General features: G+C 32.8%; 1 protein-coding gene and 2 long non-coding RNA genes across 3 annotated transcripts in view; 1 reads left to right on the top strand and 2 right to left on the bottom strand.

Annotated features, from left to right (window-relative positions):
• The window catches only part of LOC142225564 (uncharacterized), a 107,502-nt gene extending 83,304 nt beyond the window's left edge, over positions 1–24,198 (top strand). The window contains exon 6 of the mRNA XM_075295349.1: positions 23,701–24,198. Within this exon, the coding sequence (XP_075151464.1) occupies positions 23,701–23,871 (171 nt within the window). The 3' untranslated portion in view covers positions 23,872–24,198. The remainder of the gene's footprint in view (positions 1–23,700) is intronic.
• Positions 20,089–20,628, bottom strand: LOC142223033 (uncharacterized). The gene is made up of 3 exons (XR_012718505.1): positions 20,588–20,628; positions 20,405–20,528; positions 20,089–20,342 (listed from the first exon to the last, which is right to left on the bottom strand). It is a non-coding gene; the product is annotated as an uncharacterized LOC142223033 (long non-coding RNA).
• Positions 21,632–22,064, bottom strand: LOC142223032 (uncharacterized). Its single transcript, XR_012718504.1, has 3 exons — positions 22,020–22,064; positions 21,837–21,960; positions 21,632–21,774 (listed from the first exon to the last, which is right to left on the bottom strand). It is a non-coding gene; the product is annotated as an uncharacterized LOC142223032 (long non-coding RNA).
• Positions 24,199–24,208: the final 10 nt, after the last annotated feature.

Below are 24,208 nucleotides of genomic sequence, written 5' to 3'. Positions count from 1 at the left end.
TCATTATCCATTTTGAATAGCTTGGATACAGTCTTGACTTCTCCCTCTGGAGAAAAATTACAAGCTTTTCTTTTTTCCAGATTGTATATTTATTTTCTTTGAGCCACTGTGTTATCCAAGTGTAACGGCCGAAAAAATGCTATTGTGAATTGTAACTTATATGAGTGCGTACTGAATTGTACAATAGTGTAAACACGGCCTACTCCTCAAAAAGACATCCGAGATCACTATCAGCTGTTCAATGTTGTTTATTGTGTTATAATTTATCTTATTTGCTTTATCGGTTAACAGATTCTTGATATTTCCAATAAATTGGTAAAATGTTAGGAAGTTTAGCAATAGTTTTACTTTTTCCGTACAAAAAAAACTTGGTTTATATCAAGTCGTCACCAAATATTTCATCACCCCTTCAAGTATATGCTGCCACCAATCTTTTAGGGTGCTTTTATGATTCTATCTCTTTGTTTGGCCACCAAAGCAATGTATTCTGCCGGAGCTCGCATAAAACACGTACGTATTATTTAACAGCGATATTCGACATATTCAGTAAATCAATCGATTTAAAACCACATAAACTTTTGGAGAATAGAGAACAACTTTCAAATCTTTTTAATCCATATACATATCTTGTTATGGCGTTGAATGCAGTCTCTAGGCGTGATTTGCTTCTTGAATCGTACTTGCTGAATAGTTTGCAACCATATAAAAGAACAAGTAAAAGAAGATTTTGCTAGTAAAACTCTAATGTTTTGTGGAGTGCAAAGTAGAACTTTGTATAGTGTTCTCAGTATGTCGATAATTTTCCCAGTCGATGTGGTCTTTCCAGGTTACAGTATTGTTTAGAACAATACCTAGAGTTTTGGCTTTAAATACTTGCTCAACGCATTGCCCACCGATTCCACTGGACATTCACAAACTAGTTCCTCTGTACAACCAGAGAAAAGAATGAATTTTGAATTATCGATAACTACATAAACTAAAAATCGTACCCAATATATAACATTACTCCCCCATAAAAAATTCAAAGCTAAGATGGAGATGAATTTCAAAAAAAAAAAAAATTAATGAAAATATATACAATAAAATACATCAACGAAATTCATCTGGTGAATAACGAGATACTTCTCTTCTTATCCTGTTACTTCGTCTAAGACCTGGAGGTTGACTTTTAGTTGGAGTTTCGACATCAGGCTATGTTGATTGCTGTTGTGTTGGTACATCAGAAATATTTGGTGGAATTGCAATAGGCTATTGAATAGAAGTTGAGGTTGGAACATCATTGAATTCTGGCTGTATTTCTATCGAAATCTCTTGCTTTTCATCTGATGGAAACGAATAATAATGATTGTTGCTTAACTGTATAGGCTGATGATAATCAGAATTTCTTGGCTTCATCTGATTTACGTGACGTCTACATTCTCCCATTTCGGTGTCCAAAACGAATAACATTTTTCCAAGTTGTTGCTTGACAGTTCCTGGAATCCATTTCTTTCCCCTTCCGTAATAGCGAATAAATACGGGTTGGTTTATCTCGTATTTGGCACTTGATTATTCGTGATGAGAATGGTTCATAGTAGATTCCAATAATTGTGACCAATTTTGCCGGCGGTGCAACAACTTCCTTCAACGCAGTGCTGGGGACTTCGGCTGCCCCGACCGACAAAGATTTTTCTATCTCACCTGAGAAAACTTTCATCTCAAAAATTTCATTCTCAGCAGTGAATGAAATTTTCTCCTTCTCAGAACTGATCAAAGTTCGAATTTCGTCACAAAGACGATTATTCTTCTCCAATAATTTAGCGATAGTATTGTTCAATTCGCTGATTGTGCCGTTGAGTTGTTCAACAGCAACTTGAAGCCGTACATTTTCATACGGCGACTCACGTCCACTTGACTTTTTCTTGCGTTTGCGTCTCTCATACGGAATACGTCGAATTTCTTCATTATTAATGCTAGTATCAGACAGTTTGCTACTAGCCTGATCACCAGCCGTTGAAGTTGTAGCCATTTTATTGTCAATGGCCACAGCATTACCATCCATTGTGACTAATTGAATGGCTTCCTCACGTCCACCATTCAATAAAGCTACCGGTTGAGTTTTCAAATTGTTGAAAATTCCGCCTCCTATGTGAATCTCATTTTTACTAATAGGGTAAATTTTGAGATTGTTTTGTACTGCTTACTACGCGATTCTCACTTTCACAAGTAATGTAAAAGTTTTGAAAATTTTCAGCTGGAGTTAGGACAGCTTTGAGATCTAGAAAAAAATCAAATCTATTGGCGAGGATAAAATTCCTGATGTGGTGTTAAGGAAAACTGACCACCACACGTGGAAATTTCTCGCGATTTTATATAACCGCTGCATAAACATTGGATATTTTCCGGCTTTATGGAAAAGGGCGATCACCGTCCCCATTCTAAAGCCAAGAAAAGATCCAAGTAGTGGCAGCAGTTATAGACCGATTAGGTTACTGTCATCGCTCGGTAAACTTTTTGAGTATTTCATACTCGACGGTATTAGGGAGACGATAGGTCGATCTTGTCTGATAGCCAATTTGGCTTTAGACAAGGGCTCTCCACAACACATGCCCTGACTGTGCTCAGAGATCTGTGGTTAGGTCGCTTAATAGACGTCGCGTGATTATCGCCGTTAGTCTCGACTTCTCTAGGGCATTCGATAGTGTCTGGCATGATGTTCTCCTATATAAAATTAGAATATTAGGCTTTGATACTAGTTTATGTAGGATCGTCGCGGACTTTCTCAGAGACGGGACATTTACGGTAGGCGAAGACTACTCTAGTGATAGGGTTGTAAGGACTGGTGTACCCAAAGGTTCTCTACTGGGCCCGGTCTTATACAACATTTTTATTAGTGACATACCGCAACGACCATCTGGAGACCTACTTCTGATATATGCCGACGACATATTTGTTGCGGCATCAGGAGTAGATGCAGCGGTTGTCAGTGACAGATTGAATCATTACTTGGGAGAACTATCTACATATTTTGAGATGTGGCGACTAAGGCTTAATGTGGAGAAGTGTGAGGGTGTGATTTTCAAAGGCAATAGGCGAAACTTGTATCCTTGCTCTAAAGGATATGAGCCAACCATTGCAATTGGTGATCGTACTATCCGCACTTGCAACGCTCAAATGGCCTGAGTAAGGAGGTGAAACTATTGATTTATCGTCAAATCATTGGGCCAATCATCGCCAACGCCTTTCCAATTTGTTTGGAATTTTTTCCCACCAAATGGAAATGCTCAGGGTATGGGAGAGGAAGATTTTAGCTTCTTGTGTAGGTTTAGGGCCTGTTAGAGGAGAAGATGGAATATGGCGGAGACTTTCTAGCCAATCTATCTACGACTCTGCAGGAATTTATAGGATTGATGTATTTCTGATTAGAAATGCATTAAATAAATGCATATATCATCTGTGATGCGCATTTAGACTGATTGTCTGTACGAAGTACACATAGTGTACCGTAGTACATGTAATGATATAATGGCATTATTTATTAGCCTATCATTACCGGTTATTTTTATGGTGTATGGAAACGTGAAAATGTTGTCCAAAATGGTTGGGAAGACAGCTGTTTCGGATTTCCACATCCTCATCAGTTCCCTTTATTGGACGATCTACTGATCTCAATTATTAGACTATGTTGGTAAGTCATTCTTCTATTGTAAAGAACTAGCTTAAGCAAATCCAACATGTCCAAAAAAAGAAATGCAGTAGAAAACATTTTCACCTTCCAATTACACCACTCCATAGTCTAATAGTCTAATAATTGAGATCAGTAGATCGTCCAATAAAGGGAACTGATGAGGATGTGGAAATCCGAAACAGCTGTCTTCCCAACCATTTTGGACAACATTTTCACGTTTCCATACACCATAAAAATAACCGGTAATGATAGGCTAATAAATAATGCCATTATATCATTACATGTACTACGGTACACTATGTGTACTTCGTACAGACAATCAGTCTAAATGCGCATCACAGATGATATATGCATTTAAAAACAAAACGACTGAACGAAAACAACAAAAACAATGCATTAAATATCTTTGATAGGGCATCTTTTGTAGATAATCCGTTAGTGAGGGGTTGCTTGGTACAGGACATCAGTCCATCCAATCTTCCTCATTTGACATATCGACCGCCGATATGTTTATTGCAGCTATGATAGAGGCTCGTTTTCTATCATAGACGCTATGGTACGCTAGACGTGGACGATATTGTTTGGCACAATAATAGCTCTTAGCGAAATTGTAAATATTTTTGAATTTTTAGTTTTAAGTACTAGTTGTAAGTGAAATAATAACGTTAATGTCCCTGTTTTTAGTAGTCATTTTTCAGGGAAATTTTGTTTAATGTAGAGAATTTGAAATAGTGACTAGCATAAACAAACAGTTTAAGCCGTATCCTGTATTATATAGATAAATTTAGAAAATTATTATATATACGCTAAATATAAGACACAGCTATGTCCATACATAGCTTTATTAGTTTAAGAAAATATTGACCAATAAAAACTTACTTTGAAATTGAAATTGAATTTTTCAGCTGCTTACTCTTGCTTCTCAAAAACGCTGGTAAGCTAACCAGTTTAGCCAAGAATTTAGATATTAAGTTCTCTGTTTCAAAATACCCAGAGATTAAATTTTGTTTCTGCTCAGTATTAATTGTGAAGTGTTTATACCCGTCGGAAAAACACAAAAACTGCTAAGCTTATTAAAAAGCCGTCGGTATAATTACCACTCCGCCAAACTAAATAGCCGATGGCAAAACAGCAATTTGCTTAGCAGACACTTTTTTCACTTCACGATATGCACACTTTCATGATAGTATGAACAAATCATTGGCGTGAGTGCTGGTTTTATAGGCAAACCAAGACAACATAAAATACAACTTAACGAAATAATCGATGATTCGTTCATTCTCAATGTTGCATAAAATAATAATATCGATATAGTGCAAATTAAAAGCAATTCAATGCATGAACTAATGTTAACGAATATAAAGGAATGAATGCAAGCAATAACAATAATATGATTTGGTATGATTGTTATAATATGCCTTTGTGTATAAATATTTGTATAATATGATATAATGTGTATATAATGAAATGATGATCCGCTACAAAATTATGTGCGTGAAGATAAATTGTAAATAGCTAAGACACAAACCAGACAGATTTAGCCGCGCACCGAATGGGTTAATTGAGTTATGCTAAGGCGACCAAAAAAATTGTTATATATATTTTGACTACTTTGGACCAATAATAAATTAACTAAGCGACAAATTTGATGCCATAATAAAGGCCTAGGAGCGCACTTGCAGAAAATAAGGTCACATAGATTAAAAACACAATAACCATTGAGATATTGTAGAAATAAAACCGCACTAATGGATCCTTAATTTTTATAAATTCAGGTCACTGTGCAAAACTGCCCAGGATATTTTGGTATCAGCAGAAAGGTCGTAACGTGTACTTTCTGGCTATAGCGTCGCTATATTCGAAAGCAATCCAGAAAATTGTGTTTTATCTAATTTAATGGAAAAATACTAACTTGGATGGATAAATATAAGGAAAAATGCCCCACTGTGCAATCCTGCCCAGGATATTTTAGTATCGTGAGAAAGGGCGTGACGTGTACTTTATGGCTAAAAGATTTTTATAATTGAAATCGATCCAGAAAATTGTGTTTATCCAAGTTAATAGGAAATTACGAACTATGATAGTGTGCAGGATTGCCCACTGTGCAATCGTGCCCAGGATATTTTGGTATCAGGCGAAAGGGCGTGACGTGTACATTATGGCTAAAAGGTTTCTATATTCAATACCAATCCAGAAATTTGTGTTTTGTACTTTATGTCTAAAAGGTTTCTATATACAATACTAATCCAGAAATTTGTGTTTTGTCCAATTTTATGCAAAAATTCAAACTACGTCCGAAATATAAAGAAAAATGTCCCACTGTGCAAAACTGCCCAGGATATTTTGGTATCAGCAGAAAGGTCGTAACGTGTACTTTCTGGCTATATGGTCGCTATATTCGAAAGCAATCCAGAAAATTGTGTTTTATCCAATTTAATGGAAAAATACTAACTTGGATGGATTAATATAAGGAAAAATGCCGCACTGTGCAATCCTGCCCAGGATATTTTAGTATCGTGAGAAGAGCCTGAATTTATAAAAATCAAGGATCCATTAGTGCGGTTTTATTTCTACAATATCTCAATCGTTGTTGTGTTTTTAATCTATGTGACCTTATTTTCTGCAAGTGCGCTCCTAGGCCTTTATTATGGTATCAAATTTGTCGCTTAGTTAATTTATTATTGGTCCAAAGTAGTCAAAATATATATAACAATTTTTTTGGTCGCCTTAGCATAACTCAATTAACCCATTCGGTGCGCGGCTAAATCTGTCTGGTTTGTGTCTTAGCTACACGGATGAAAAAGACTGTTTTTCATATGTTTGGCTATAAACATTATATGTTTGGAACACAAATTTTTAAACACAATATTTTTGAGTGCAAGCATATAATGTTCATAAACTAGCATAAAATGTTTGGGACATATATGTTAATATGTTAGAACATATTATGTTTGGGACATAAAGTGTTTGTAAATATAATATGCTTGGATGCAAACATATATTAATTTAGAAATAGCCTATAAACATATATGTGTTTAGTAGCTTGGAGCGCTATTTAACAGGGAGCGATATTGAATTAAATTGGTGGTTGTTGCTTGTTATTACAAAATTACCATTTTATTTTTCCTTGGGCAATTGATCAGCTACTTCTTTGATCCTTACAAACTGTGTGGTCCGCTGGTCGAATCCCCGTCCGGCAAAAGGTAAAATTAAAATAAAATAAAACATAAAATTGAATAATTTCTTCTACAATGTTTGTATTAGAGAAAAAGGTGCTAAGAACTAAAAAATCTCGTGGAAGTGAGAAAGATGTCGGGGAATATACAATTGGGCAGAAACAAAATTTTGAGCATTCAGGTCGAAAACCTATGTTGTTAGCACCTATATTACCTGTTTATTTTCATAATTCATTATGATTGTAAATATATAAATAAATAAATAAAATTTTGAGCACAATATTGTTTGGGAGAATTTTTTTAAGCATATAATATGTTTGGGGGCAAAATGCTTCCAAACATATTTTATTGTCACATAATAACATATTGTTTTTTGGAAGACAACATTATTGAATTTGGATGCAAAAATACAAAATGTTTGGAACTTAGACTACCCAAACATATATTGTTTAGACCAATATGCTTTCAAACATATTATATATTGGAAGAGATCAAACATATAAATGTTTGGGCAATACCCAAAAATATATATGCTTGAAGCAAAATATGTTTGGGAGTATATGTTACAGAAGCGATTTTTTGTGAGCGTGTATTTACAATTTACAATTTATCTTCACGCACATTACAAAATTTAATTGATGTTGATTGCAAAACTCAATTTATTAATTAAAAAAGGTAACTATTTTCATTTATGAATTGGCTTTGAGTTTTTATTTGGATTAACAATTAATTGTTTGAAATACATTTTTAATTAAAAAATTTTCATTACTTTTTTAACTGAATTAGTCTTCCGAATTTGATTAAAAAGTTAATTGTATCAATTAATTTTTTAATTAAAAGTTTTAAAATTTTCAGTCATTGACATAATTAACTTAATGTTTCTATCATGATTAAAAAGTTAATTGTATCAATAAACTTATTAATTGAAAAAATTTTAAGTTTTAATTAACTTTTTCATTGGAAATATGTTGGTGATATTTTTTCTGTGTATGTACTATTTTTAGCAAAAACGCAAAAAAAGTAGTTTCATTCATTTCATGAAAAATTGCTGTCAGAATTATCAAAAATATAAATGAAAATACCGATTTTCAATTGTCGATATTTCGAAAACTAGGCTTTTCCGACAAATTTTTTACTTTACATTTTCTCTTTAAAATGCCTGAATATTTATGACTAATGCAGCTCCAATAAAAGTTAAACAAACATTTGTCATAGTCGAGTTCGGGAGCCAGCATCCTACCTAGGCAAAGAACCATATAAAAAGTGCACAGGCAAGAGCGATATCCACACCCTCACACAAAATAGCTTCTGTAACATATACTCCCAAACATATTTTGCTTCAAGCATATACATTTTTGGGTATTGCCCAAACATTTATATGTTTGATCTCTAACAATATATAATATGTTTGAAAGCATATTGGTCTAAACAATATAAGTTTGGGTAGTCTAAGTTCCAAACATTTTGTATTTTTGCATCCAAATTCAATAATGTTGTCTTCCAAAAAACAATATGTTATTATGTGACCATATAATATGTTTGGAAGCATTTTGCACCCAAAAATATTATATGCTTAAAAAAAATTCTCCCAAACAATATTGTGCTCAAAATTTTATTTATTTATTTGTTTATTGTGTTATAATTTATCTTATTTGCTTTATCGGTTAACAGATTCTTGATATTTCCAATAAATTGGTAAAATGTTAGGAAGTTTAGCAATAGTTTTACTTTTTCCGTACAAAAAAAACTTGGTTTATATCAAGTCGTCACCAAATATTTCATCACCCCTTCAAGTATATGCTGCCACCAATCTTTTAGGGTGCTTTTATGATTCTATCTCTTTGTTTGGCCACCAAAGCAATGTATTCTGCCGGAGCTCGCATAAAACACGTACGTATTATTTAACAGCGATATTCGACATATTCAGTAAATCAATCGATTTAAAACCACATAAACTTTTGGAGAATAGAGAACAACTTTCAAATCTTTTTAATCCATATACATATCTTGTTATGGCGTTGAATGCAGTCTCTAGGCGTGATTTGCTTCTTGAATCGTACTTGCTGAATAGTTTGCAACCATATAAAAGAACAAGTAAAAGAAGATTTTGCTAGTAAAACTCTAATGTTTTGTGGAGTGCAAAGTAGAACTTTGTATAGTGTTCTCAGTATGTCGATAATTTTCCCAGTCGATGTGGTCTTTCCAGGTTACAGTATTGTTTAGAACAATACCTAGAGTTTTGGCTTTAAATACTTGCTCAACGCATTGCCCACCGATTCCACTGGACATTCACAAACTAGTTCCTCTGTACAACCAGAGAAAAGAATGAATTTTGAATTATCGATAACTACATAAACTAAAAATCGTACCCAATATATAACATTACTCCCCCATAAAAAATTCAAAGCTAAGATGGAGATGAATTTCAAAAAAAAAAAAAATTAATGAAAATATATACAATAAAATACATCAACGAAATTCATCTGGTGAATAACGAGATACTTCTCTTCTTATCCTGTTACTTCGTCTAAGACCTGGAGGTTGACTTTTAGTTGGAGTTTCGACATCAGGCTATGTTGATTGCTGTTGTGTTGGTACATCAGAAATATTTGGTGGAATTGCAATAGGCTATTGAATAGAAGTTGAGGTTGGAACATCATTGAATTCTGGCTGTATTTCTATCGAAATCTCTTGCTTTTCATCTGATGGAAACGAATAATAATGATTGTTGCTTAACTGTATAGGCTGATGATAATCAGAATTTCTTGGCTTCATCTGATTTACGTGACGTCTACATTCTCCCATTTCGGTGTCCAAAACGAATAACATTTTTCCAAGTTGTTGCTTGACAGTTCCTGGAATCCATTTCTTTCCCCTTCCGTAATAGCGAATAAATACGGGTTGGTTTATCTCGTATTTGGCACTTGATTATTCGTGATGAGAATGGTTCATAGTAGATTCCAATAATTGTGACCAATTTTGCCGGCGGTGCAACAACTTCCTTCAACGCAGTGCTGGGGACTTCGGCTGCCCCGACCGACAAAGATTTTTCTATCTCACCTGAGAAAACTTTCATCTCAAAAATTTCATTCTCAGCAGTGAATGAAATTTTCTCCTTCTCAGAACTGATCAAAGTTCGAATTTCGTCACAAAGACGATTATTCTTCTCCAATAATTTAGCGATAGTATTGTTCAATTCGCTGATTGTGCCGTTGAGTTGTTCAACAGCAACTTGAAGCCGTACATTTTCATACGGCGACTCACGTCCACTTGACTTTTTCTTGCGTTTGCGTCTCTCATACGGAATACGTCGAATTTCTTCATTATTAATGCTAGTATCAGACAGTTTGCTACTAGCCTGATCACCAGCCGTTGAAGTTGTAGCCATTTTATTGTCAATGGCCACAGCATTACCATCCATTGTGACTAATTGAATGGCTTCCTCACGTCCACCATTCAATAAAGCTACCGGTTGAGTTTTCAAATTGTTGAAAATTCCGCCTCCTATGTGAATCTCATTTTTACTAATAGGGTAAATTTTGAGATTGTTTTGTACTGCTTACTACGCGATTCTCACTTTCACAAGTAATGTAAAAGTTTTGAAAATTTTCAGCTGGAGTTAGGACAGCTTTGAGATCTAGAAAAAAATCAAATCTATTGGCGAGGATAAAATTCCTGATGTGGTGTTAAGGAAAACTGACCACCACACGTGGAAATTTCTCGCGATTTTATATAACCGCTGCATAAACATTGGATATTTTCCGGCTTTATGGAAAAGGGCGATCACCGTCCCCATTCTAAAGCCAAGAAAAGATCCAAGTAGTGGCAGCAGTTATAGACCGATTAGTTTACTGTCATCGCTCGGTAAACTTTTTGAGTATTTCATACTCGACGGTATTAGGGAGACGATAGGTCGATCTTGTCTGATAGCCAATTTGGCTTTAGACAAGGGCTCTCCACAACACATGCCCTGACTGTGCTCAGAGATCTGTGGTTAGGTCGCTTAATAGACGTCGCGTGATTATCGCCGTTAGTCTCGACTTCTCTAGGGCATTCGATAGTGTCTGGCATGATGTTCTCCTATATAAAATTAGAATATTAGGCTTTGATACTAGTTTATGTAGGATCGTCGCGGACTTTCTCAGAGACGGGACATTTACGGTAGGCGAAGACTACTCTAGTGATAGGGTTGTAAGGACTGGTGTACCCAAAGGTTCTCTACTGGGCCCGGTCTTATACAACATTTTTATTAGTGACATACCGCAACGACCATCTGGAGACCTACTTCTGATATATGCCGACGACATATTTGTTGCGGCATCAGGAGTAGATGCAGCGGTTGTCAGTGACAGATTGAATCATTACTTGGGAGAACTATCTACATATTTTGAGATGTGGCGACTAAGGCTTAATGTGGAGAAGTGTGAGGGTGTGATTTTCAAAGGCAATAGGCGAAACTTGTATCCTTGCTCTAAAGGATATGAGCCAACCATTGCAATTGGTGATCGTACTATCCGCCAACGCCTTTCCAATTTGTTTGGAATTTTTTCCCACCAAATGGAAATGCTCAGGGTATGGGAGAGGAAGATTTTAGCTTCTTGTGTAGGTTTAGGGCCTGTTAGAGGAGAAGATGGAATATGGCGGAGACTTTCTAGCCAATCTATCTACGACTCTGCAGGAATTTATAGGATTGATGTATTTCTGATTAGAAATGCATTAAATAAATGCATATATCATCTGTGATGCGCATTTAGACTGATTGTCTGTACGAAGTACACATAGTGTACCGTAGTACATGTAATGATATAATGGCATTATTTATTAGCCTATCATTACCGGTTATTTTTATGGTGTATGGAAACGTGAAAATGTTGTCCAAAATGGTTGGGAAGACAGCTGTTTCGGATTTCCACATCCTCATCAGTTCCCTTTATTGGACGATCTACTGATCTCAATTATTAGACTATGTTGGTAAGTCATTCTTCTATTGTAAAGAACTAGCTTAAGCAAATCCAACATGTCCAAAAAAAGAAATGCAGTAGAAAACATTTTCACCTTCCAATTACACCACTCCATAGTCTAATAGTCTAATAATTGAGATCAGTAGATCGTCCAATAAAGGGAACTGATGAGGATGTGGAAATCCGAAACAGCTGTCTTCCCAACCATTTTGGACAACATTTTCACGTTTCCATACACCATAAAAATAACCGGTAATGATAGGCTAATAAATAATGCCATTATATCATTACATGTACTACGGTACACTATGTGTACTTCGTACAGACAATCAGTCTAAATGCGCATCACAGATGATATATGCATTTAAAAACAAAACGACTGAACGAAAACAACAAAAACAATGCATTAAATATCTTTGATAGGGCATCTTTTGTAGATAATCCGTTAGTGAGGGGTTGCTTGGTACAGGACATCAGTCCATCCAATCTTCCTCATTTGACATATCGACCGCCGATATGTTTATTGCAGCTATGATAGAGGCTCGTTTTCTATCATAGACGCTATGGTACGCTAGACGTGGACGATATTGTTTGGCACAATAATAGCTCTTAGCGAAATTGTAAATATTTTTGAATTTTTAGTTTTAAGTACTAGTTGTAAGTGAAATAATAACGTTAATGTCCCTGTTTTTAGTAGTCATTTTTCAGGGAAATTTTGTTTAATGTAGAGAATTTGAAATAGTGACTAGCATAAACAAACAGTTTAAGCCGTATCCTGTATTATATAGATAAATTTAGAAAATTATTATATATACGCTAAATATAAGACACAGCTATGTCCATACATAGCTTTATTAGTTTAAGAAAATATTGACCAATAAAAACTTACTTTGAAATTGAAATTGAATTTTTCAGCTGCTTACTCTTGCTTCTCAAAAACGCTGGTAAGCTAACCAGTTTAGCCAAGAATTTAGATATTAAGTTCTCTGTTTCAAAATACCCAGAGATTAAATTTTGTTTCTGCTCAGTATTAATTGTGAAGTGTTTATACCCGTCGGAAAAACACAAAAACTGCTAAGCTTATTAAAAAGCCGTCGGTATAATTACCACTCCGCCAAACTAAATAGCCGATGGCAAAACAGCAATTTGCTTAGCAGACACTTTTTTCACTTCACGATATGCACACTTTCATGATAGTATGAACAAATCATTGGCGTGAGTGCTGGTTTTATAGGCAAACCAAGACAACATAAAATACAACTTAACGAAATAATCGATGATTCGTTCATTCTCAATGTTGCATAAAATAATAATATCGATATAGTGCAAATTAAAAGCAATTCAATGCATGAACTAATGTTAACGAATATAAAGGAATGAATGCAAGCAATAACAATAATATGATTTGGTATGATTGTTATAATATGCCTTTGTGTATAAATATTTGTATAATATGATATAATGTGTATATAATGAAATGATGATCCGCTACAAAATTATGTGCGTGAAGATAAATTGTAAATAGCTAAGACACAAACCAGACAGATTTAGCCGCGCACCGAATGGGTTAATTGAGTTATGCTAAGGCGACCAAAAAAATTGTTATATATATTTTGACTACTTTGGACCAATAATAAATTAACTAAGCGACAAATTTGATGCCATAATAAAGGCCTAGGAGCGCACTTGCAGAAAATAAGGTCACATAGATTAAAAACACAATAACCATTGAGATATTGTAGAAATAAAACCGCACTAATGGATCCTTAATTTTTATAAATTCAGGTCACTGTGCAAAACTGCCCAGGATATTTTGGTATCAGCAGAAAGGTCGTAACGTGTACTTTCTGGCTATAGCGTCGCTATATTCGAAAGCAATCCAGAAAATTGTGTTTTATCTAATTTAATGGAAAAATACTAACTTGGATGGATAAATATAAGGAAAAATGCCCCACTGTGCAATCCTGCCCAGGATATTTTAGTATCGTGAGAAAGGGCGTGACGTGTACTTTATGGCTAAAAGATTTTTATAATTGAAATCGATCCAGAAAATTGTGTTTATCCAAGTTAATAGGAAATTACGAACTATGATAGTGTGCAGGATTGCCCACTGTGCAATCGTGCCCAGGATATTTTGGTATCAGGAGAAAGGGCGTGACGTGTACATTATGGCTAAAAGGTTTCTATATTCAATACCAATCCAGAAATTTGTGTTTTGTACTTTATGTCTAAAAGGTTTCTATATACAATACTAATCCAGAAATTTGTGTTTTGTCCAATTTTATGCAAAAATTCAAACTACGTCCGAAATATAAAGAAAAATGTCCCACTGTGCAAAACTGCCCAGGATATTTTGGTATCAGCAGAAAGGTCGTAACGTGTACTTTCTGGCTATATGGTCGCTATATTCGAAAGCAATCCAGAAAATTGTGTTTTATCCAATTTAATGGAAAAATACTAACTTGGATGGATTAATATAAGGAAAAATGCCGCACTGTGCAATCCTGCCCAGGATATTTTAGTATCGTGAGAAGAGCCTGAATTTATAAAAATCAAGGATCCATTAGTGCGGTTTTATTTCTACAATATCTCAATCGTTGTTGTGTTTTTAATCTATGTGACCTTATTTTCTGCAAGTGCGCTCCTAGGCCTTTATTATGGTATCAAATTTGTCGCTTAGTTAATTTATTATTGGTCCAAAGTAGTCAAAATATATATAACAATTTTTTTGGTCGCCTTAGCATAACTCAATTAACCCATTCGGTGCGCGGCTAAATCTGTCTGGTTTGTGTCTTAGCTACACGGATGAAAAAGACTGTTTTTCATATGTTTGGCTATAAACATTATATGTTTGGAACACAAATTTTTAAACACAATATTTTTGAGTGCAAGCATATAATGTTCATAAACTAGCATAAAATGTTTGGGACATATATGTTAATATGTTAGAACATATTATGTTTGGGACATAAAGTGTTTGTAAATATAATATGCTTGGATGCAAACATATATTAATTTAGAAATAGCCTATAAACATATATGTGTTTAGTAGCTTGGAGCGCTATTTAACAGGGAGCGATATTGAATTAAATTGGTGGTTGTTGCTTGTTATTACAAAATTACCATTTTATTTTTCCTTGGGCAATTGATCAGCTACTTCTTTGATCCTTACAAACTGTGTGGTCCGCTGGTCGAATCCCCGTCCGGCAAAAGGTAAAATTAAAATAAAATAAAACATAAAATTGAATAATTTCTTCTACAATGTTTGTATTAGAGAAAAAGGTGCTAAGAACTAAAAAATCTCGTGGAAGTGAGAAAGATGTCGGGGAATATACAATTGGGCAGAAACAAAATTTTGAGCATTCAGGTCGAAAACCTATGTTGTTAGCACCTATATTACCTGTTTATTTTCATAATTCATTATGATTGTAAATATATAAATAAATAAATAAAATTTTGAGCACAATATTGTTTGGGAGAATTTTTTTAAGCATATAATATGTTTGGGGGCAAAATGCTTCCAAACATATTTTATTGTCACATAATAACATATTGTTTTTTGGAAGACAACATTATTGAATTTGGATGCAAAAATACAAAATGTTTGGAACTTAGACTACCCAAACATATATTGTTTAGACCAATATGCTTTCAAACATATTATATATTGGAAGAGATCAAACATATAAATGTTTGGGCAATACCCAAAAATATATATGCTTGAAGCAAAATATGTTTGGGAGTATATGTTACAGAAGCGATTTTTTGTGAGCGTGTATTTACAATTTACAATTTATCTTCACGCACATTACAAAATTTAATTGATGTTGATTGCAAAACTCAATTTATTAATTAAAAAAGGTAACTATTTTCATTTATGAATTGGCTTTGAGTTTTTATTTGGATTAACAATTAATTGTTTGAAATACATTTTTAATTAAAAAATTTTCATTACTTTTTTAACTGAATTAGTCTTCCGAATTTGATTAAAAAGTTAATTGTATCAATTAATTTTTTAATTAAAAGTTTTAAAATTTTCAGTCATTGACATAATTAACTTAATGTTTCTATCATGATTAAAAAGTTAATTGTATCAATAAACTTATTAATTGAAAAAATTTTAAGTTTTAATTAACTTTTTCATTGGAAATATGTTGGTGATATTTTTTCTGTGTATGTACTATTTTTAGCAAAAACGCAAAAAAAGTAGTTTCATTCATTTCATGAAAAATTGCTGTCAGAATTATCAAAAATATAAATGAAAATACCGATTTTCAATTGTCGATATTTCGAAAACTAGGCTTTTCCGACAAATTTTTTACTTTACATTTTCTCTTTAAAATGCCTGAATATTTATGACTAATGCAGCTCCAATAAAAGTTAAACAAACATTTGTCATAGTCGAGTTCGGGAGCCAGCATCCTACCTAGGCAAAGAACCATATAAAAAGTGCACAGGCAAGAGCGATATCCACACCCTCACACAAAATAGCTTCTGTAACATATACTCCCAAACATATTTTGCTTCAAGCATATACATTTTTGGGTATTGCCCAAACATTTATATGTTTGATCTCTAACAATATATAATATGTTTGAAAGCATATTGGTCTAAACAATATAAGTTTGGGTAGTCTAAGTTCCAAACATTTTGTATTTTTGCATCCAAATTCAATAATGTTGTCTTCCAAAAAACAATATGTTATTATGTGACCATATAATATGTTTGGAAGCATTTTGCACCCAAAAATATTATATGCTTAAAAAAAATTCTCCCAAACAATATTGTGCTCAAAATTTTATTTATTTATTTATATATTTACAATCATAATGAATTATGAAAATAAACAGGTAATATAGGTGCTAACAACATAGGTTTTCGACCTGAATGCTCAAAATTTTGTTTCTGCCCAATTGTATATTCCCCGACATCTTTCTCACTTCCACGAGATTTTTTAGTTCTTAGCACATTTTTCTGTAATACAAACATTGTAGTAGAAATTATTCAATTTTATGATTTTTTTTATTTTAATTTTACCTGTTGCCGGACGGGGATTCGAACAGCGGACCACACAGTTTGTAAGGATCAAAGAAGTAGCTGATCAATTGCTCAAGGAAAAATAAAATGTTAATTTTGTAATAACAAGCAACAACCACCAACTTAATTCAATATCGCTCCCTGTTATATAGCGCTCCAAGCTACTAAACACATATATGTTTATAGGCTATTTCTAAATTAATATATGTTTGCATTCAAGCATATTATATTTACAAACATTTTATGTCCCAAACATAATATGTTCTAACATATTAACATATATGCCCCAAACATGTTATGCTAGTTTATGAACATTATATGCTTGCACTCAAAAATATTGTGTTTAAAAATTGGTGTTCCAAACATATAATGTTTATAGCCAAACATATGAAAAACAGTCTTTTTCAACCGTGCAAGAGATTGTGATCAACCAATTACCGCACCATTCGATGACAACATAACGCTTCTGAACCACCATATAAGAATATTGAATGATGAAAGCTTCCTGTGGCCAAAAGTTTTAAGACGGAAGGCAATTGTTATGTTGATAGAATTGACGTTGACATGCCACCAAAAATTATATTCCATTTGACGCCTCCTTCGTCAGCCGAAATCGTCCATTGAGTCTGCAAAAAGGTGGCTTTCTAACAGTGCACACCATTTCAAACCCATTTACTTACACCAATAGGGATGCAACATTTGTATGGGCTATCCAGAACATCATTGTACTGGTGTTCTATCCAGAACATCTCATTAGTGCAAGTCGCGTCGTTGTTGCCAGATTGACAATGTGACTCTTTTTAGATTCACAATAGCAATTTATTGTAACTAATTTATCGAATAACATGAAATTCAAAGTGGTACAGTGCCATAAATAATCGCAGCAGTAAATATTACATTTGGGCATTTCATACATTAAAAATATAAAATTTCGCTTGTTTTCTGCGATTGTTTTTAAACAGCTTATGACAGTGTTGCATATTTTTTGGAGATGTCCTAGATAAACGAGCACTCTGCTTTCTTTCAGTCCGTGACTCCTTAGGATATCCAGTGCTAAAAGAAAACAGCCCTAATAACAATGCGCATTCGTATTCCTTATTTGCCCAGCAAAAAATTTGGAAGTTCTTCCAAAGGCACAACTTTAAAAGCACTTCCAGAAGACGCGCTCCCAATGATGTTCTTTATTTTAACCACCCAGGAAGCTCTTTTAATTCAATTTTTTATAACTTGGTTTTTTCATACTTTTAATGGGTATTTTTTTTTTTGTAACAAATAGGTTATTGTGAATTTTTGAAAATATTTGAAGTCGAACGTTTCCGACAAGCGTTAGAATCCATTAACAATTATTTATTTGACAAAATATCACAGAATTTTTTAATTTACATCCAAAACATTGAATTCGGATCACACCTAAAGAAGTGATGCAAATTCAGTGCACCGTCTGTTGAAATGGAGAACTTCCGTCCTATGAAAAGTCCATGTTAAATTCATCGCTTCTGCGTCAATTTTGCACCACTTCCGGATCCAAAAAGGACATTTTCATTACTTTTTTGGCTACGCTTTTTTTTCTTTGTTGTCACTGAATTATTTTATATTCATCTCATCCACCAATAAGAAAGGAATTCTGAGGAATGTAAAAATAAATATTGGGTCTATATAACCAGATTGTGTTGGGACCCATACAAAACTTTAAATAAATAAATAAAAAGAAATATGGGTCCAAAAGATATAATCCAATATAATTCACTTTTTACTTTGAAATATTCAAAAACGTGTTTTTTTCTACATTCTATTTTGTGCCGCTAACTTAATTTTTTCATTTCATTTTGTTCTGCTTCGATTTTTGCTGTTGGCAATGCTAGAGAAATTTAGATCGAATGCCGTGATCCAAACATTTAATCGTATCAACTCTTTCATTTTTTGCTTTTTATTTGAGGGTTTTGACCAGAAATTACAGAAAAATGATGCATTTTAGCAACTCCCTTGAATTTTTTTGGGGAAATTATTCCTATAATTTTTCCCCTGTTATTGACATTCGTAATACCAATTTTTCTCCCAGGGAAGAGTTTCTCATTTTCGAAGTTGGTTTAGAATAAAGGTGGGTATTAATTTCGAGTTTAGCCGCTAAAATCGAAAACAAATCAGTAAAAACAATAGGGCTGTTTTCTTTTAACACTGGATGCAACATTTGTATGAGCTATCCAGAACATCGTTGCACTGGTGTTCTATCCAGAACATCTCAACAGTGCAAGTCGCGCCGATGTTGCCAGATTGCATTTTGATAAAGTGACGCTTCTTCGATTCACAATAGCACTTTATTGAGACTAATTTATCGAAAAACAAGAAATTCAAAGTGCCATAAATAATCGCAGCAGTAAATATTTATTACTAATTGGAGCATTTCATAAATTAAAAAAGCAATATTTCACTTCTTTTCTGTGGTTTTTAAACAGCTGATGACAGTGTTGCATATTTTTGGAGATGTCCTGGATAAACGAGTACTTTGTTTTCTTTTAGTCCTTCACGGCTTAGGGTATCCAGTGCTAAAAGAAAACAGCCCTAATACAAAATTATACTTCTTTGATGCCAATTTTAGTAAAACTTGATGGGGAATACCCCAAAGCAACTTTTCACAGTTTATATTATTTATAATGGATCATTAGAGAAAAATCGTGAAAAAATGACGATTTTAGCGACTAAACTCGAACTAATTACTCGCCTTTAGTAGAGAAAAGTAATCGTGAAAAAATGGTGATTTTAAGGTAAGTACTATGTTCCCTTTTCGCGTTGAAATTTTCGCGGTTACAGTTTCTTGCTCCTATAGATTTCGGCAAGACTTTACAGGAATATGTCTGTTTTCATTTGTAATTTTGTTTATTTCAGGAAAAGTAATCGCGAAAATAAAGTGATTTTCAATTCGAAAACCGAATATAGTACCTACACCCAGAAAAAAGTGACCCCTTCTTTAAGTTAAAATGAACTCATTGTGAAGAAAGTTGAACTTCGTATAGCGCCAAAGACATTTTTATTTGTTTGAACGATGTGATTTTCGTAGAAATTAGGTATAATGCATTCCATATATTAGTTAACCTTTTCCTATATTTATGTACCACTATACTACAGAATGAAAAAATTTAACTGATTTGAATTCATATATGGAATGATTTTATTGAAAATTTTTCATTCATTTGGACAAATCTTACACATTTGTGGTAAAACTTTTACTTCATAATTAGAACTGCTTACCTTCGTTTTTAAATACAATTTTATTTATTTATATAGGCAATTTTTTCTTCAATAAAATACACGTTTTATTAATATATTAAATATATTTATTAAGAATCAACAGCATCGACTGGCCTTGAAATACTAGTTTATTATTCCACTATTTCCAATTTCCATGTAATGTCATCAACTGTAAAACGCATTTTTCTTCTTGTACCTTTCACTTTTAATAAGTTGCTGCCTAACGATTTTGTCCTCCTTTTATAATTTCAATACCTACAAATATAAAAAATCATAAACCATTTTTGTTACAAAAGGTTAGCGTCACTGAATATTACCTGATAATTGAAGATTCCAAAATGAAGACAAATGAAAGGGTTGTTATTTTGCTGGTGTTTTCTTTCTTTATACGCCATCACGAACATTGATAGATTTATTTTCAAAAAACGAAAATTGTTCTCACTAATTTAAAATAATAAATATTTTATATATGTTATTTGTTATTTATTATATTATTTTACCATATTATTTTTTAACAATCTCTCCGTATACCACAACAACGCGATTCCAACTAAAAAAAACAACCCACGCGCAAACATATCGATTACACCCACGCGCAAACACATCGATTACGATGACAGGTATCGATTACAGGTAGACAATAGAAATATAGGAAAAATTCCTATATTCTAACAAGTGTGTTTCCTTAAGTTTTGAAAGGATTGCATACTTCTTAGTACGAATGAACTTAAATATTTTTTTATGTCAAGTGTTGTTCGTATGTATGAAAAACTTTCTATTATAAAGGAAGTCGCAATTATCATTTTATACGAAATTTTACTAATTTTGAGGAAACTTGGTTTTAGTTCGGTTTTTGTTTATTTTTACGAATGCTTTGTTATCGGTGAATAAAATTTTCTTGTTCAGTAGTAAATTCTTATACCCAGCGAAGAAAATAGTATGAGTAAAATTCCATGCCTTATTCTAGTTAATGAACTATTCCTAACTGCTTACAGTTTAGGTTTTTTTTACTGAAACGAGTAAATTTTATTATTTCTCACAAAAATTTACCTTAATGGAAATAAAATGGATAAACTATATTGATGAAAAATTTTTCCTTTAGTTTCGAAGGCACTTTTTTCTGGGTCACCCAGAAAAAAGTGACCCCTTCTTTAAGTTAAAATGAACTCATTGTGAAGAAAGTTGAACTTCGTATAGCGCCAAAGACATTTTTATTTGTTTGAACGATGTGATTTTCGTAGAAATTAGGTATAATGCATTCCATATATTAGTTAACCTTTTCCTATATTTATGTACCACTATACTACAGAATGAAAAAATTTAACTGATTTGAATTCATATATGGAATGATTTTATTGAAAATTTTTCATTCATTTGGACAAATCTTACACATTTGTGGTAAAACTTTTACTTCATAATTTGAACTGCTTACCTTCGTTTTTAAATACAATTTTATTTATTTATATAGGCAATTTTTTCTTCAATAAAATACACGTTTTATTAATATATTAAATTTATTTATTAAGAATCAACAGCATCGACTGGCCTTGAAATACTAGTTTATTATTCCACTATTTCCAATTTCCATGTAATGTCATCAACTGTAAAACGCATTTTTCTTCTTGTACCTTTCACTTTTAATAAGTTGCTGCCTAACGATTTTGTCCTCCTTTTATAATTTCAATACCTACAAATATAAAAAATCATAAACCATTTTTGTTACAAAAGGTTAGCGTCACTGAATATTACCTGATAATTGAAGATTCCAAAATGAAGACAAATGAAAGGGTTGTTATTCTGCTGGTGTTTTCTTTCTTTATACGCCATCACGAACATTGATAGATTTATTTTCAAAAAACGAAAATTGTTCTCACTAATTTAAAATAATAAATATTTTATATATGTTATTTGTTATTTATTATATTATTTTACCATATTATTTTTTAACAATCTCTCCGTATACCACAACAACGCGATTCCAACTAAAAAACAACCCACGCGCAAACATATCGATTACACCCACGCGCAAACACATCGATTACGATGACAGGTATCGATTACAGGTAGACAATAGAAATATAGGAAAAATTCCTATATTCTAACAAGTGTGTTTCCTTAAGTTTTGAAAGGATTGCATACTTCTTAGTACGAATGAACTTAAATATTTTTTTATGTCAAGTGTTGTTCGTATGTATGAAAAACTTTCTATTATAAAGGAAGTCGCAATTATCATTTTATACGAAATTTTACTAATTTTGAGGAAACTTGGTTTTAGTTCGGTTTTTGTTTATTTTTACGAATGCTTTGTTATCGGTGAATAAAATTTTCTTGTTCAGTAGTAAATTCTTATACCCAGCGAAGAAAATAGTATGAGTAAAATTCCATGCCTTATTCTAGTTAATGAACTATTCCTAACTGCTTACAGTTTAGGTTTTTTTTACTGAAACGAGTAAATTTTATTATTTCTCACAAAAATTTACCTTAATGGAAATAAAATGGATAAACTATATTGATGAAAAATTTTTCCTTTAGTTTCGAAGGCACTTTTTTCTGGGTGTACCTTTAGCTGCTAAAGGTCAGACTATGTTCGATTTTTGAATTGAAACATCAAAACAAAGTCGATAAATTAATTCAATTGATGCGCAGTGTCTTATTCCTCTAGTTTCGACAAGACTTTACAGGAATATGTTTTCATTTATAATTTTGATTATTTAAGGAAAAGTAATCGCGAATCTACTCGAAACCCGAACATAGTACCCACCTTAAGGTAAGTACTATGTTCGATTTTCGAGTTGAAATTTTCGCGGTTAATTTCTTACACCAACTATCTATAAAGCAGATAAATTAACTCAATTGATGTGCAATTTCTTGTTCCTCTAGATTTCGGCATGACTTTACGGGAATATGTTTGTTTTCATTTATAATTTTGATTATTTCAGGAAAAGTAATCGCGAAAATAAAATGATTTTCAACTCGAAAACCGAACATAGTACTAACCTTTAAACTCGAACTCAATACCAACCTTAAAAAAAAAGAGAAAATTCCCCGGGGAGAGTTTGTTGAGAATAGAGAAACAGGGAATTGGGAAAAAATGTTCCCAGGGAGTTGTCATTCAGAATTGGGTTAAATAAGAGCGTTGATCACTTTGAGGGCACGGCAGAAAAACTTTCTCCTACATAATGTTGATAAACTTCTTTCATACATGTTACTTTAATAAATTAATCTAACAGTATATATTTCTTTTTCTGTAAAATATTACATATGAAACAAAAAATAAGAAAGAGAATTACCACTTCTGTTCCTCCAAACTACTACAAACACAACAATCGCTGTTCTACATACCCGGGTCGACACAAGGAGTCTCGCCTTGTCCATGAATGCAAATCAAAATCTACAAGAACATTTTATGTATAGATTTATTTAATATAAGCTACAGTATGTTTTGAATCATTTGTAATTCTTAAAGTTTTCAATTTATTATATTAGTTGTACAATAAATGAATGTTGTATGCACATTTCTCTTATATATAATTATCACGCCATCAAAGCTTCCATAACAAATTTTTGAGTACGATTATAGACTATTAAAATTTTCTTTATTTCTTATTCGTAGGTTTGGGGTTGTGGAGACAAATCATCACGTGAAGTACAGTTGGACATCAAGAAATGGCAAATTAAAGAAGCCGAAAGACAACGCACAGTAAAACTAACAGCAGCTGACTGGATGGATCACCCTGATCGTTTTCTGCTCGAGTTGGGTGGACGACAAAATTACAATAACTGAGGAGTGTATTGAAGAAAGATGTCATAAATCCCTAAAAAAACTGCTTTGTCTCATATTAGTGTAGATATGATTGAACTAAAGTTCGTTCATTATATAAGAAACACAATTTCGAAATGTTCTTCTAAAAAAGGAGAACAACTTAGTTTTTTTTTGTTAGTATGTTATGTTTCCGTGGATGTCAGTCTTTTTTTAGATTTTACAAAAATGACCATGTATTATGTACTTAACAGAAGAGAAATCCTAAAAATGTAGTGGAAAATAACACACCTTTGTTAAAACGATAAAGCAAAAATGTAAACGAAATAAAGTATTATTTTATTAAAAAAATGAATTTAAA

This window comes from Haematobia irritans, chromosome 2 (assembly GCF_050003625.1).
Source record: "Haematobia irritans isolate KBUSLIRL chromosome 2, ASM5000362v1, whole genome shotgun sequence".
Classification (NCBI taxonomy): Eukaryota; Metazoa; Arthropoda; class Insecta; order Diptera; family Muscidae; genus Haematobia; species Haematobia irritans.
Note: the sequence above shows the minus strand (reverse complement) of the source record. Positions and strands in the feature narration are given on the sequence as shown.